The 13,927-nt window shown below is 37.6% G+C and overlaps 1 protein-coding gene across 3 annotated transcripts; it reads right to left on the reverse strand.

Annotated features, from left to right (window-relative positions):
- Window positions 1-18: 18 nt before the first annotated feature.
- Window positions 19-12,136, reverse strand: sdf4 (stromal cell derived factor 4). Of its 3 annotated transcripts, none has more exons than XM_085393796.1 (7): window positions 11,939-12,136; window positions 9,692-10,033; window positions 6,990-7,126; window positions 6,792-6,905; window positions 6,537-6,695; window positions 3,009-3,184; window positions 19-1,366 (listed from the first exon to the last, which is right to left on the reverse strand). In XM_085393796.1, exons 2-7 carry the CDS (start codon window positions 10,000-10,002, stop codon window positions 1,190-1,192), a joined length of 1,074 nt encoding a protein of 357 aa, XP_085249922.1. In that variant the 5' UTR covers window positions 10,003-10,033; window positions 11,939-12,136; the 3' UTR covers window positions 19-1,189. The 3 variants fall into 3 exon arrangements, with proteins under 3 accessions (XP_085249922.1, XP_085249921.1, XP_085249920.1); XM_085393795.1 differs by having other exon boundaries at window positions 9,692-10,010; window positions 11,895-12,136; XM_085393794.1 differs by having other exon boundaries at window positions 11,895-12,136.
- Window positions 12,137-13,927: the final 1,791 nt, after the last annotated feature.

Consider the following 13,927-nt stretch of genomic DNA (forward strand, 5'->3'; position numbering starts at 1 on the left):
CTCAAACGCAAACAGTCATCAGTTGATAAGAAATATTTATTGTTTATGGCATATTTGCAGTACATTTTGTAAAGCTGTGTCACATTCTCTTATCATAAATCTTATTTTACAATCGCACAGAGGACAGAAAAGACTGCAGCGGGATGCCAACACTCCACAGGTTACTGGAAACAGAAATGCAGCGAAAATTGTTAAATCCGATAATTGTCCATGCAGCTGAAAATCAATTATATGGATCGACTGTGAGCATTTAAAGATTCAAGAGGTAAATAAGACCCAAGACACCAGGACTAAATGAGTACACGTCTGCATGACGTTCAAAGATGCAAAAAAAAAAAAAAAAAATTAAAATAATAATATATATTTATATATAAGGTATTCTTCTTCCACATCTAAACATTAAGTCTGAATTAGAGTGGTTGTAGTAAAGATTTAGAAACGGACACAGGTGAAATGACATGATTAGATGCTGCTTTTGAGTTTCCTTCAAAATATACTCATATATTAATCTTTTTCAACAAACAGATTTTTTAGTTTAAGTTCTTCTTATATTTCTATTCTAATCTTATTTACTTTTTCTGTTTAAATACATAAACACCCTGTTTTTAAGTACAGTGGAAGGACGGACTCGACCTATTGTGGAAAGCGGTGGAACTATACTACACTAAAAATGAAATTCTTAAGTTTGGGCAATTATGTGATATATCTTGTCGCACAAATATACGCTTTTACTCCATTAGTGTCTCTCTAAGCGTCACACCCTTCAGCACCATTATCTTTCCCACTGACAGACGCATTGTGTGTGATAAATGTGAATATTTACACTGTATACAGACAACAGATCCTGCAGAAAAACAGCTCGCCTAGCTGCTCAGTCTCTCTCACCACTGCACCAGCAATGAAAATTCCTCATATACACACATTTCACGGTTTAAAAAAAAATAAATTTTGGAATCGGTGCAGCGCTTTTAAATTTAAAATTAAGAACGCTTCAAACAGTCCAATGGCACGCAAAAGGCAGACTGTGTTAGCTTCACTGGTCCAGGGTTGAAGGAGGAGTGTGTTAACTGGACTCAGCAGTGACAGAGGCTGCTGATGCTAGGGTTTTTAAATACAGAATTGCACACTAGAACATCTTGATCATCTCGTCGCCAATCTTCCAGGTTTGTCCCTCACGCCGGATCTGTTTTCAGAACTCCTCGTGTACGTTTCTGGCATAATCCATGAGCTTGCTCCCTGTGAAGTACTCGCTGTACTTGAGAATCTCGTCCAGCTCCAAGTTATGGTTCTGGTTCTCGTCTGCAACAGCGATCATCTGCTTGGCCTCGTTCAAAGCGTTGTGCTCATTCATCGGGTCCATGTACTCCTGAAAGATGAAACACGGAGAAACAGGAAAATATATCAGCTATACCTGCTGTAGCTATTTTGTTGGACATATGTAAGAATGTTTTTATTCTGTCTCTACTAGTTTTTAAATCCTTCACGTTGTAAAGAACCAGCTGAGGGAGCTGGTACATCTGACCATGACGCCTACCTGGATACCTCCTGTTGGAGGTTTTCCAGCCACTCACAACGCAGATAATCATCATGAGGTCAAGAAAAGACGTGAAGGAGAATTTATAAGGACTATGAAGAGAAGCTTAATTATCAACTCCTTTTGAAAGTGTTAATAATTAAGAATATAAAATGTTGATATTTCAGCCCACATCTTATTGAGCTGTTTCATACACGCCATATAAAGGAGACCTGCAGTTGGAACTTTTAAGGAAAAGTCACATATAAAGTGAAATTAAATGTAATTTATCTTTTTCAGTAAGTCACTTTTTCTTTATATATACACACACGTTGATTTACTTTTTATTTTGATGTAATAATTATAAAAGTTCAAAGTATAAATGGAAGGGTTTCTTTTATTTTTTGCTTTTGTATTTTGCATTTTTTTACTCACTCGCATCTTTAATCCTTTATCAAGTGTGGAACCATATAAAACAATATGTGTGAAAACTTGACAAAAAGTGACAAATGTAAAAAGCTAAAACATTGGAAAATAGTGGTGGCATTTTCCAAGTTGCCAACAAAGTGTTAAAGGAGTGTAACCTGGCTCTGAACAACAACTTCACGGCTTCTTCCTTCCTGCCACGCTCCACCTCATTTTGTGAAATTGGCTTGGTGGCTTTGCATAACCTTGCTGACAACATCAGCTCAAACCCTGAAGTCCCAGGGCTCATTCAGAGCAGACTGTGATTACAACAAATTACAATAAAACCTGTACTAATTTAATTTTAATTTCTCCAAATCACACTTAAGAACTCACTCAGTTTTTCCATCATCTTTAATGTTAGTTTACTTTTTTTATTTCCCATTGTTTATATACTTCTCAATTACCATATCTAGTATTTATGTTATGGCCTGGTTACGCTCGCTGTTGTGACTGCAGTTTGGTGTCGTTCTGGCTCGGCATCCACGTCTGAAGTTTTATCATCTTGCGTTGGTTGAAGACATGGGTGCATGACCAAGTCACCTTTTACTACCATATATAACATAAATAATATATAATACGTACAGGAGTTCAGAGACAGAGGCAGATGCTGTAAGAGTTTGAAAAATTTAGGCATTCTAAACAAAAAAAAACAAGAAAAAAGAAACAAAATCTTTGCTCCTCTTATACCATCACTAACATGGGCATTTTGTCTGAGTGGTGATTGTGGTGGTAGTGGAGAGTACTGCCATAAGTACTCATGCCTTCATCACTAGTATGTAATGGTACGGATCTGTGGCGACTGTTTGTGTGCAACGTGATCAATCCGGTGAGCATTATTGGACCCTTACTGATCAATTTGTTCTTTTCTGTGCTTTGATTTATGTAGAGATGTTGAGATCTGTTGTTTCTGTTAATCAGCTCAATCATTGTGTTTCTATTTGAAACAAATAAACAAAACCAATCAAATAATTATGTTGCATATCATTTCTGTATCTATCATGGTTATAGTTGCTTTTTCATCGCTCACCTCCAGCTCATCCATGGTTACGATGCCGTCGCGGTTTGAATCAATGACTTCCTCAAACTCCTTCTTCCTCTCTCTGACCCACTCATCTTCGATCTCTGCAGCCTGCTGGTTCTCCACAGTGCCCACGGGCAAAGAAATGAACTCCGACAGTGTCAGCCTCTTATCGCTGTCCTGGTCTGAAAGAAAAACCCCAGAATTATACGGCGCACTGTTTAGATCAGCTGTCACAATCACCACAGTGAGCCAGCACAAAAACCTAACCTAACACCAGTTTAACAGCTACAGTGATCATAAAAGTATTTTGTTGTAGTACTGGTTGAGAAAGCTGCAGCCATTCAGTCCTTCACATGTTAAACTTCTAACCTGCATAGTGTGTTTATCTTTATGTTAATAACTTCCTAGCATTAATCCCACACCTGCACATTTAGTTTGCTGGGATCTGGTGACACTATTATTATGACATAAATAAAGGAAAATATTACATTAGCTGATGCCTTCCTCTGGTTTTTAACTGTGTTTTCTTTTTTTTTAGTTCCATACGGAAAAGAAAGAACATACAAAAAAATTGCCTGAAATGTTTACATTGTATAAGATTTCCTAATGACAGCAGCCCTGTTTGTTCAGAAAATTATGTTTCATGAGAAAAATGAAAAGTAAACATTACGCTGCATGAGAAAATTGCAAGTGGGGCCACTTTCAACTGCCAATCCTAGTATGAGAACGTTAAACATTTACTATAGGAGAAGATGGAAAATTAGGGAACGGGACATTTTACTCTTTTCCCATATGGGATGTAAATGAAAACCTGTTATATTTGGGCTTGAAATATCACTTAGATAAAACTAAGTTAATGCTTACTTCCGTGTGACAAAATGCCAACAGGTACAAACAGTGCTTGTCTGTGCCAACAGAGAGACCAAACCAGTTCTGTCAAATAAATATCTCAGTAATGCTTTTCATGCAAGAGCTTTAGTCCCTCTGTGAAAGAAAAACCACCAGGACTGAGATGAAAGGATTGTAAACCAGTATTTAATGAAGTGGGGTTAAATTTTCTCACGAATAAAATACATTTCTGTTTATTAAATGGACAGGCTTATATCTAATAATGTAAAATAAGCTAATTTTAATTACATGTGGCTCAACTATGGTTAAGTTTGAGGTAACCTGTTATTTTTAAGCAGGAAAAACCATGTACGTCTCTTGTATACATTTATTTTTTATTTTCTTTCTAAATAAAATTACTATCCAGTTCTTCTCCACTATATGAGGTGTCTGAATGTTATTTAGTGTTTTTACCATAATTTCCTTGTTATAATTAATAATAATAATAATAATAATAATAATAATGGATTGGATTTATATAGCGCTTTTCAAGGCACCCAAAGCGCTTTACAATACCACTATTCATTCACTCTCACATTCATACACTGGTGGAGGCAGCTACAGTTGTAGCCACAGCTGCCCTGGGGCAGACTGACAGAAGCGAGGCTGCCATATCGCGCCATCGGCCCCTCTGGCCAACACCAGTGGGCAAGTAGGGTAAAGTGTCTTGCCCAGGGACACAACGACCAGGACAGAGAGCCCAGGGATCGAACCGGCGACCTTCCGGTTACAGATGCGATTCCCAACCCCCTGAGCCACGGTCGCCCACGTTCCTTCTCATCTCATCATCAGGTTTCTTTAAAAGCTATTCCAGCTCCACAACACACAGCTTCTTGATAAAAAAACAAACAAACACTGGGACCTTTAGTGAATAAGGAGTGTTTGCCTCGGGAACAATAACTTCACCTCCGATTCTGAACTAAAAGGGAAGTGTAGGGAGGGACTGACTCTCAGTACATGAGTGTGCACTGTTGCCGCCCTTATGAATGCCATGGAGCAAAGGTTAGGTCACAACAGCAGATAAGCACAGTTTGTGCATGTGTGGCCGAGTTGGAGACACAAGTGCATTGAAAGGTTGGTCTTTACCAGCATTTCAGTGATGCAGGTTCTCACACTGTAGATTCCCAAATGACAGGAAGAGAAAGAGATGCTGCAACGGCTGTAAAAACTCAGGAAACTATTATCCTGTTTTGACTTCTTTTGTTCCTCTACCAGGAAAGCTGATGCTGTAGGTTTTCTGTCAGGAGAAGACTGCAGCGAGACTGACACACCTCAAGCATCAGTATAAATGTTTACAGGGCTTTGAACATCTCACGGTTTCTGTGTCAAACAACCATTAAACGAGGCTTCAGGAGACCATGTTGATGTGCGGCATTCTCAAGCTCTCTTTTAACATGGAGCAATTTTACCCTCAAGAAACTCTTATTAAACTTAGGCGTGGTAGCTAGAGGACCACAATAATAATGAGCTGTATCAGTTCAAGTTGTTAACTCATGTCTCGTGATTGCCTAAAGCTAAGGCTTGCTCTATTTTTTCTCTGTCCCTCTCTCTATCAAATGAACTGTCCTGCTATCTAAGAAACTGTGAAGCGAAACATTTTAGCACAATGGTGCTGTTAATGCCTTAAAAAGAGAAGAAAAAAAAAATCACCAAATCAGCCCTCCAAATACTAAAGAGAAGGTTACAAGCTGAAGGGGTGGTGTGCGACTCTCTGATTGGATACATTAATTTCATAATGTAAAGCAATTCCAAACTCACTGCTGGAGTTGCATGGTTGAGGATGTTTTAAAACAGCCGTGTGTGTGCAGCACATCTTTACACTATAATTCATTACATTGCCTTCTAATTTACTTTAGCTGATCTCAGATAAAACTCTTTTGTACTGGTCTTTATCACTATATTAGTGTCACTCCACACTTCGGACAACTAATAACCAACATAAAGCAATCTGAAATCCAACCAGCATGTCAAACATCTGTACCACTCTACAGCTCACACTTACAAATAATTTAATAATCTTCAATACCCTTGTTTCCTCACGATTATATTACTACAACTCGTTGCATACATGTCGGCATGATGCTGCGGTTTCTGCAGTCAGTACAAAGCAGTGAGAGGCCTCACAAAACACTTGAGTCCAGACCTCGCAGAAATCACCCAGGTTAAGATTTACTTCAAAAATCACTCCCTGGTCCAGCTATACTTTACATCTCAGTACTCCTAACACTTCATGCTACCTCCCGACCTCAGATCAGAGAATCAACTACAGTTTCAAACGCAAGTTTAAAGTAAACTTTACTGTAACTTTTTACTGTTTTAGTCCCAGTGCTGTAGAAAAAAAAACTTCCTCTTACTGAGAGATCAGTTCCTCATTTTTAAAAAAAATTAGCAAAACTCACCATTTTAGGTTGATTTTGTAAGATGTTTAATAACGTTGTCCTGAATTTTTACTCTTTTTATTTGTCTTCTGTTGCATTTTCTTCTCTTTGACTTATTTTTTTTAATGCAATGGCAATAAATGTTTATTGCCATTAAAAGGTTGACTGTCTGTTAATCCTTAGGTTGCTCCACATCTGCTCAGTGTGTAAATACACCATTATCTTGTGACAGTACAACTATAAAGTAATATTTATAAGTAAAACATACCTAAGTCACGCACAATCTCCTTGACCATGTACTTGAGCATGCCTCTGCTGTGCTCAGGGTGAAGGAAAGACAAGAACTCCTCCTCATTCAGCAGCTGGTCAGCTGGAAGGTTGTCAGCCTGAAACCAGCGGTCCTTCAGGCTTTCCAGGACCTCCTGAGCTGTAGAGATGAAGATCGGATAAATATTAACACAACAGTCAGATTTACAGCAGAGCTTTGCAGATTTTACTTGCGACGGGAAAAAACTCAACTTACTTTCCTCATCCAGTTTCAGATCTTCGTTATTCTTTATTTTCTCTGCAATCTCTTTCTCATTGAAACCTTTGCTGGCCAGAAACTTCACTCTGTATTCATCCCATGTCACGTGACCTACACACAACCCATGAAATCAGAATTTAGATTTGACCTGACAGGAAGTATTTTTAAGTCTGGGACATGGTCTGTGACTCTCACCATCGCCGTCTGGATCGACAGCACGGAAACTGTTCTTGTTCTCCTTCTTGGCTTCCTGAAAGTGCTCCTCCGTCTTCTCCATAATCCAGCGCTGCATCTCCTTGGCACTTATGCTCCTGTCCCTGTTGAAGTCGACCCTGTGAGGAAATCATTAAAATAATAAATTAGTTCCCAATTTAGCTCCAGTTCCTGAACATTAGCAGCGTCTCTACTCCATTAGGCGTCTAATTAAACGATGATAATGACCCACCTAAGGCTTTGTCTGTCTGGCTCACACATGTAAAGCACTTTAGCCCTGAAGTGACCGAGTGATTTATGACCCTGGCTGTATATTTACAGTATATATGCTTGTTTTTTCTATTATTATCATGAATTTGCTTCTCCGGCGTGAACAGGAATCTTTCCTCTTGCCATTTAAGCTGATAGATTAAAAACATCCAGGACAATGATAAGCTGCATGAATCATGTGACTCAGAAGAACCAGAGAATAAATTAGTTTCTTCCATTTAATAAATTCAGCCTTTAAGTTGTCTGCCTTTGGATGGATGAACGAATAAAAACATTTACTGACGCTTGGACTGGACCAAGCCAAGAGACTAAATCTCCTGGGTCTTCCTTGGGTCCTCCTTCAAATAGGACATGCTGAAAGATCCGTGCTTAGGGGGCGTCCTGGTCAGATGCCTGAACCACCTCACCTAGCTCTTTTCTTTTAGAAGAGGGGTAACTTTACTTTGATTCCCTTCTGAATGAACAAGCTCTTCACTCTCTCTAAAGAGTCCATTCGTCCTTTGGAGGAAGCCACTTTACACCACTTGTATCCATGATCTAATTCTGGGTGGCAGTCACGGTTTGACCCCTGGCTGTCCAATACCCAATGACCAAAATTTGCTGGTTTGGAAAGCTTGGAAAAGACATCAGGTTGAATTATTTGTTTGTCATATTGTAACACAGGAATTTCCCAACCCTTGGGACCTCTTACATTAATGGTCTTATACTACTGAGAATTCGTCAAATAACGAAAGGAAATTTACTAAGTTAATTTCAAAATAAAGGACCACTACATGAAGAAATATGTGCAAAGCTTGCTTTACTTCAGTATATTGCTTCATTGGATACAGCTGTGCTGCCTCGTATTTCTGAAATTTGCCCTCTACGCAGATAAACATGTTGTGCAGTAAACAGCACAGCAAAAGGGTCCACAACTACAACCTAGTACATAACAAAATCAAATGCACCTCTACAACAACCGTAGTAGGTACACATATATCATGCCCTAGGATATTTTTCCTAACATCTGGAATTTTAAGTCCTGCAACCCGGCTCCAAGTGTTTCTTGTGCTGGACGAGGCTCTCATCTTGTTACTGACAGGCAAACTAATCAGCGGCCATTCTTTGCTTCTCCAGCTTTGTATTTTTACCATTTATGTGCAGCATGTCATGAGCCAAGTAAGAATGGCTCTCAGGCTAACTAAGACTTTAAGCTTAGGAACATAGCAATGTTTTCATTTTTCATAGCAAGTAATCCAAGCTACGCAGCAATGTATTCATAACTGTTGGGGATGGGCTCCTCTCAGATGATCTTTTGTCTGAAGCTTTGTATGTAATCTTCCTACAATATGATGTTCCTTTTAGTGAGAACAATTAAAAATTTAAACCCTCATCCTACAGCTTCCTGCCATTCAGGACATTTATCTTCAGCGATGCCTCCGTAAAGCACACAGCATCATCAAGGACCACAGCCACCCAGCACATCAGCTGTTCTCCTTGTTACCATCTGGCAGGAGTCTGTCTGCTCGGACTACAAGACTTAAAAACAGTTTTTACCACCAAGCCATACGACACCTCAAACACAACACTTAAACACACACAACACAGTCCACAGGACGCACTCAGAAGCTACCTTGCAGCTTCACAAGTACTCTGTTTAATCTGCACTGGTTACTCCACTTTATTGTTATTGATATTTATATTTAAAAAGTGCAATACTGTAATTTTCTGCTGCTCATTCCTGTGCAATATCCCATCTGCCCCCCCTTTCATATTTCTTTTCAAGATTTTCTTATTTAATCACTAGTGTACATATATTTATAGATACATATATATTTAGTCATCTTTTCTCTTTTACCACGTCTCTCTAATATTTTGCTCTTTACTATTTTTCTATTTATTTATTTATTTTTTATTATATTTTCTTCTACTGTACCATGCTGCTGAGTGACTGCTGCTCGTCAAACACATTTCATTGCAATGTTGACCCTGTGCTAACTTGCATATGACAAATAAAACTGAAAAATGAAACTAAAGTGTTTATATTAGCATATAAAACTGGGTCCAAGTTAGTAGTCTTTAGCTTTCTGTCTATGTTTACTTCCAAAGTTATAGCAGTGCTGCATTTTTTTTAAGAAATACTTCACCCAGAACCAAGCTTATCCTCTTATATCAGCTCTGCTAAATCTCCTAAATCATTTTTTTTCTTTTAATGGATGTGCGGACATTACACTTTATTGTAACACCTGTGAGAACAGCCACACTGGTCACTAGTCAATATTTCTTTGCTTTTTTGAGCTGAAGGATGACGTTGACTTAACAACACTTGAATGCTTGGTTTATTGCGTCAAACTTGATCTGCAGCTATGCTTGAGCATCTTGCTCAGGAATGCTGTGACTCAAGTGCTATTCAGTGAATTAAAACCACGTCTTACTTGGTAAATATTTCAATAAGCTTCTTTCTGTTCCTCCTCGGCTCTGAATCCTCATCAAACTCCTCAATCTCCTTCCCCAGAAAAACCTCCTGATGGAAGTCCTTATTGAGGTGGCCGTCCAGCTCCATCTTCAACCCGTTCAGGTGATCTGGGGGAAGAATCTCGTTCTCGTCTTTGCTGGATGGAGACTTATCTTTAGAGGCCGACATGTTGGCTGGCCGTGCGTGCACATCGATGATGTGGAGGAGCATGTAGAAAAGCAGAGAGACAGCCAGGAGGTTTCTGCACCACAGTTTCCTCCAAACAGCCATGTTTACCTCTGGATGAAAGGTCAAAGCAGGGCTATAAAAATAATCAAGACATAACAATTATTGTCCTGCTTTTTTTATGCACCAATTTTGCCTTTCCTTTATATAAATGTGCATTTCCCCTTCTCTAAAATCCCAAACCCATTCCTCGAAAGGTGGCAGCAGATTTAGTTCAGCTTAAATTCTAGAACTATATTCTTAAACGTTCAACAAATACAGGTTGTTGAGTTATTGTCATAGGTGTCATACTGCCAGAAAACACTAGAAAACGGCCCCACTACTCCCTACCCCTAAAACTGAGGAAATAAAATATTTACTTATATCATAATCTGGCTGAAAAGAAATCATAAGTTAAGACAATTATATGCAAGAAATCCAATAAATATAAACTAAAGGACAAAGGTGTTTTTATATGTGTTTAAAGTGTGTTGATAGATTCAAGAAATCATTTGATAAACAATACTGAGGCAGAGTCTCTATTCCTCAGACCCTATCCTATCACCCTGTTTTGTTTTTACCAGTGTTTTATTCTTTTTAAATGGTACCACAGCCATATCCATTTGCGTAGGCATTTGCCTATGGAAAGCTCTTTTCACCCTACAACAAACAGACCAGTAATACCACATTCTTTTTTTAATCTCCATGGCGGTCTGTAGCTCCCTACGTGTGCTCTGCCAATCAAAAACCATGTTCAGCCCATTAATCTACAATATAGAGTCTACATTGTTGTCATCCAGATCCTTGATGAGATCTTTTCTGTCTCTATTTAAACATCTACATGTAAATTATAGCCTCCACCATTGTCTGTTGTACCCTTCCATCCTCTTGAGCATCAGTATGAATGCTGTGCTTTTTCAGCGATTCAGTTTACATTTCTGTGTTGGTAAGGCCTTCATATATATGTTGCCATTTTCTCCTTTGCTCGTTTCAGTGCTGAAGACAACAACCCATTTCCTATTCTGTTTGACGAGTATAATCACTCAGATTTTAGTTTTTTTTTGTTTTGTTTTTTAAAATTCTCTCCTACTCTGGTAAACTTACTGCATTAGTGTATTTAGGTTAATTCAATATTCCATGTGCTCATTTTAAATTAAATACCATTCAGGGTTTCAAAAAAAATTAAAAATACAAAAATGGGAAACGAACAAACAAAAATCGACTTCAGTGTCGCAACGACACAAATCGATACTTTCGCAACTCAAACACGCCCACTTCTAAACCCAGTAAATATTGTCAGAAATATGCATAAAGCCATTTTTCTGTACATTATTCTGCTGAAATATTGACCACGGGGACACAACAGAGGAAAACTGCACCAGATATGCACATAGTAATAAAAAACATGCAAAAATACGCAAAAGTTAAACAAACAAGCGCCATCATAAATTAACACTGGTCAGCAAACTCACCAAAGCAAAATAAATTTAACGAATTTATTAGATCACTTAACAAAAAAACCCTCCAGACTTATTAGCAATTCATCAGTTATAAAACTAATAATAGACTTAATTATATAGTAAGTAAGGACATGTCTCCCCCCCCCCCCTCCGAGCTACAAACGAACAGGAACGTTACTTATTTATTTATTTATTTATTTTAACTCTGCCTAAACTCACGTTCCTGCCTAATGTCCGCCTTAATATTCATTTGGGAGCTGAAAAGTTACACGAACACTAGCATTTTAGTAAAGCAAACAACAGCTAGCATGCTAATTTAGCTTCGTCATGTCTTTTTAAACACTGACGATTAGCACGGGCAGGCTAACACGTTAGCCCTCGTTGCTAAGGAACTAAAATAACTGTTGTTACGGCAGTAAAGGAAGACAGTGATCGCAGAGATTAACAATACCTTAAAACATGACCAGAAAATGATTTGTAGATAAGTTCTGGACTTACCAGTTAGCTGTTAATACCAGTAGTAACTTTCTAGTCAAACAGACCTTCGCTGGTTCCTCTAGATCCAGTTCCTGTACACGTGGCTCACCACACAACACTCTCTTTCCAAAGTGTGGGATGGTTCAGTCTGAAAACAAGCCCAGACAGACCCAGGTCAGTCGCCAAGTCCAAGCTGAGGTTCCAGTTAGTGTCAAAATTAAGAGAGGCTGTCTCTAACCGGACACCGCTGGATGACTGGGAATACAGGATAATTTCCGGTCAGCCCTTTCAAAGTAAAAGGATGGATGTGGGGGTATGAGGAGTGTGGTATAAAAACTTAAGTAGCGGTCCCGTGTGAAAAGGTGTTTGCTCCCTAAACCTTATAACTGTTTCTGCCACTCCTAACAGCAAGAATTGGGTTTGTTTTTCGTATTATTATTCTGCTGTAAGCCAAGTGTGCTTGAGGTTTAGCGTATAAACTGATGAACATTCGGAATTCATGGTTTCAACTATTACAGCAAGTTGTCCAGACCATCAAATTACCACCACCATATTTGTCTGCTTGACTTTATATGAAAGGCCATGTTGGTTTTACACTAGATGTAACGGAAAGCTTGAATGTAACAGAATATTTCCCCAGAAGGATCATTAATTACTTTTTCACATAGAAATTACGTAGGTTTCAGGTGTGGAGAGTTTTTTAAAATCATCATTTAAAAACTGCATTGTGGATTTACTTAGGTTATCTTTGTCTAGAATTTGACTGATGATATTAAAAAAAACAAAAACAAATAAAATATATCATTAAAAAAAACATTTAATTGTTTATACAATGGACGTTTTCACAGCACTGTACATTGATAGCTCACAGATTCAGAAAAAAATGGAAAATAAGTTAAAAAAAAAAGCAAAATATTAAAAAAAAATCTTTAAACACTTAAAATTAATCAATAAATTAAAAGTTAGCTTATAGACAAAACTTTAAAAAAACTAAAAGAAACTGATACATAGCCCATGCAATAGATACAATTTTAAAAACAACTAAACACATACTAAAATGTAACATTTTTAGCTTTTGAGTATAATTAAATGACTAGAACAACAACAGATAAACAGTTGTACAAAAAAAATTACAAAATAACTGACAGTAATGCTAAAAGTAACATTAAAATACTAATAAAGGTTTATCTTAAAAGTGGAAATAGTGCTAGATATAAGTAATCAGTGGTCTATTTTAGTGGTCTAAAACAGAAAATATTAAAATTTAATAGATATTTAGAGTAAAGATAATTAATTTTTAAAAAAAAGTAAAGCATAAAGGTTAGTTAAATGAAATTACTGTCAATATTGTAAACAAAAAGTAAATGCCAGGGAGCTAAGCTGAAAATTGAAATTAATATCTCAAAGCTTCAAGTTAGGCATCTTGAATTTACTAAGCCAAAAATGGAAAATATGAAAAATTGAAGAACCTAATGTCACCTTAAGATCTATGTGTGTGTGCGTGTGTGTGTGTGTGTGTGGTAAAATTAAAGCTATAAAAAGCGCAAAACACACAAGAACCATAAAAACCATAAACCATAAAACCTTACACATGTTTTACTATTTGCTCCAAACTGCCAAACGTTATTTATTTATTTATTTTTATTTTATGTTGAGCGTAAGACTTTTTCCTTTTATTTTGAATTTAAGATCACGTATTTCCTGGACTGATTTTGTCGTCTGCTGTTGAGCTTGGTGCTTCTTGGCTGCAACTTCCTGCTACGTCTTCGCACAAAAGGCAGGAAGTGAGATGTCACTGGTAAATGTTTGTATTTCACGCCGCTACCTCTAGATGGCACTGCTTTAAAATGTAAAATTGGCAAACAAATGAAACGGCAGTCTAAAATTTTAAGTTAAAAAAAAAAAAAGTATGTGGTATGCACTCATGAGCTAACATGTTATTTATTAGAAACAATCTGGCAGGGTTGAATTCCTTTTTGATGAATGATTGTAGAAATACCCAGACCAGTAATTTATTCACATCAGCCATGATTATTTAGTGAAACATGCAATTT

Source organism: Rhamphochromis longiceps, linkage group LG20 (assembly GCF_057381845.1).
Source record: "Rhamphochromis longiceps isolate RC_006_pf linkage group LG20, R_longiceps_female_GT1.1, whole genome shotgun sequence".
NCBI classification, from domain to species: domain Eukaryota; kingdom Metazoa; phylum Chordata; class Actinopteri; order Cichliformes; family Cichlidae; genus Rhamphochromis; species Rhamphochromis longiceps.

Bases quoted from the DNA above. Each gene is read 5' to 3' on its own strand.
- sdf4 (XM_085393796.1), bottom strand. From the start codon at position 10,002: ATGGCTGTTTGGAGGAAACTGTGGTGCAGAAACCTCCTGGCTGTCTCT. The intron at 7,127-9,691 runs GTAAGACGTGGT...ATTTCCTCACAG, and splicing joins CTTATTGAAATATTTACCAA to GGTCGACTTCAACAGGGACA. The intron at 3,185-6,536 runs GTATGTTTTACT...TTTTTCTTTCAG, and splicing joins GGAGATTGTGCGTGACTTAG to ACCAGGACAGCGATAAGAGG.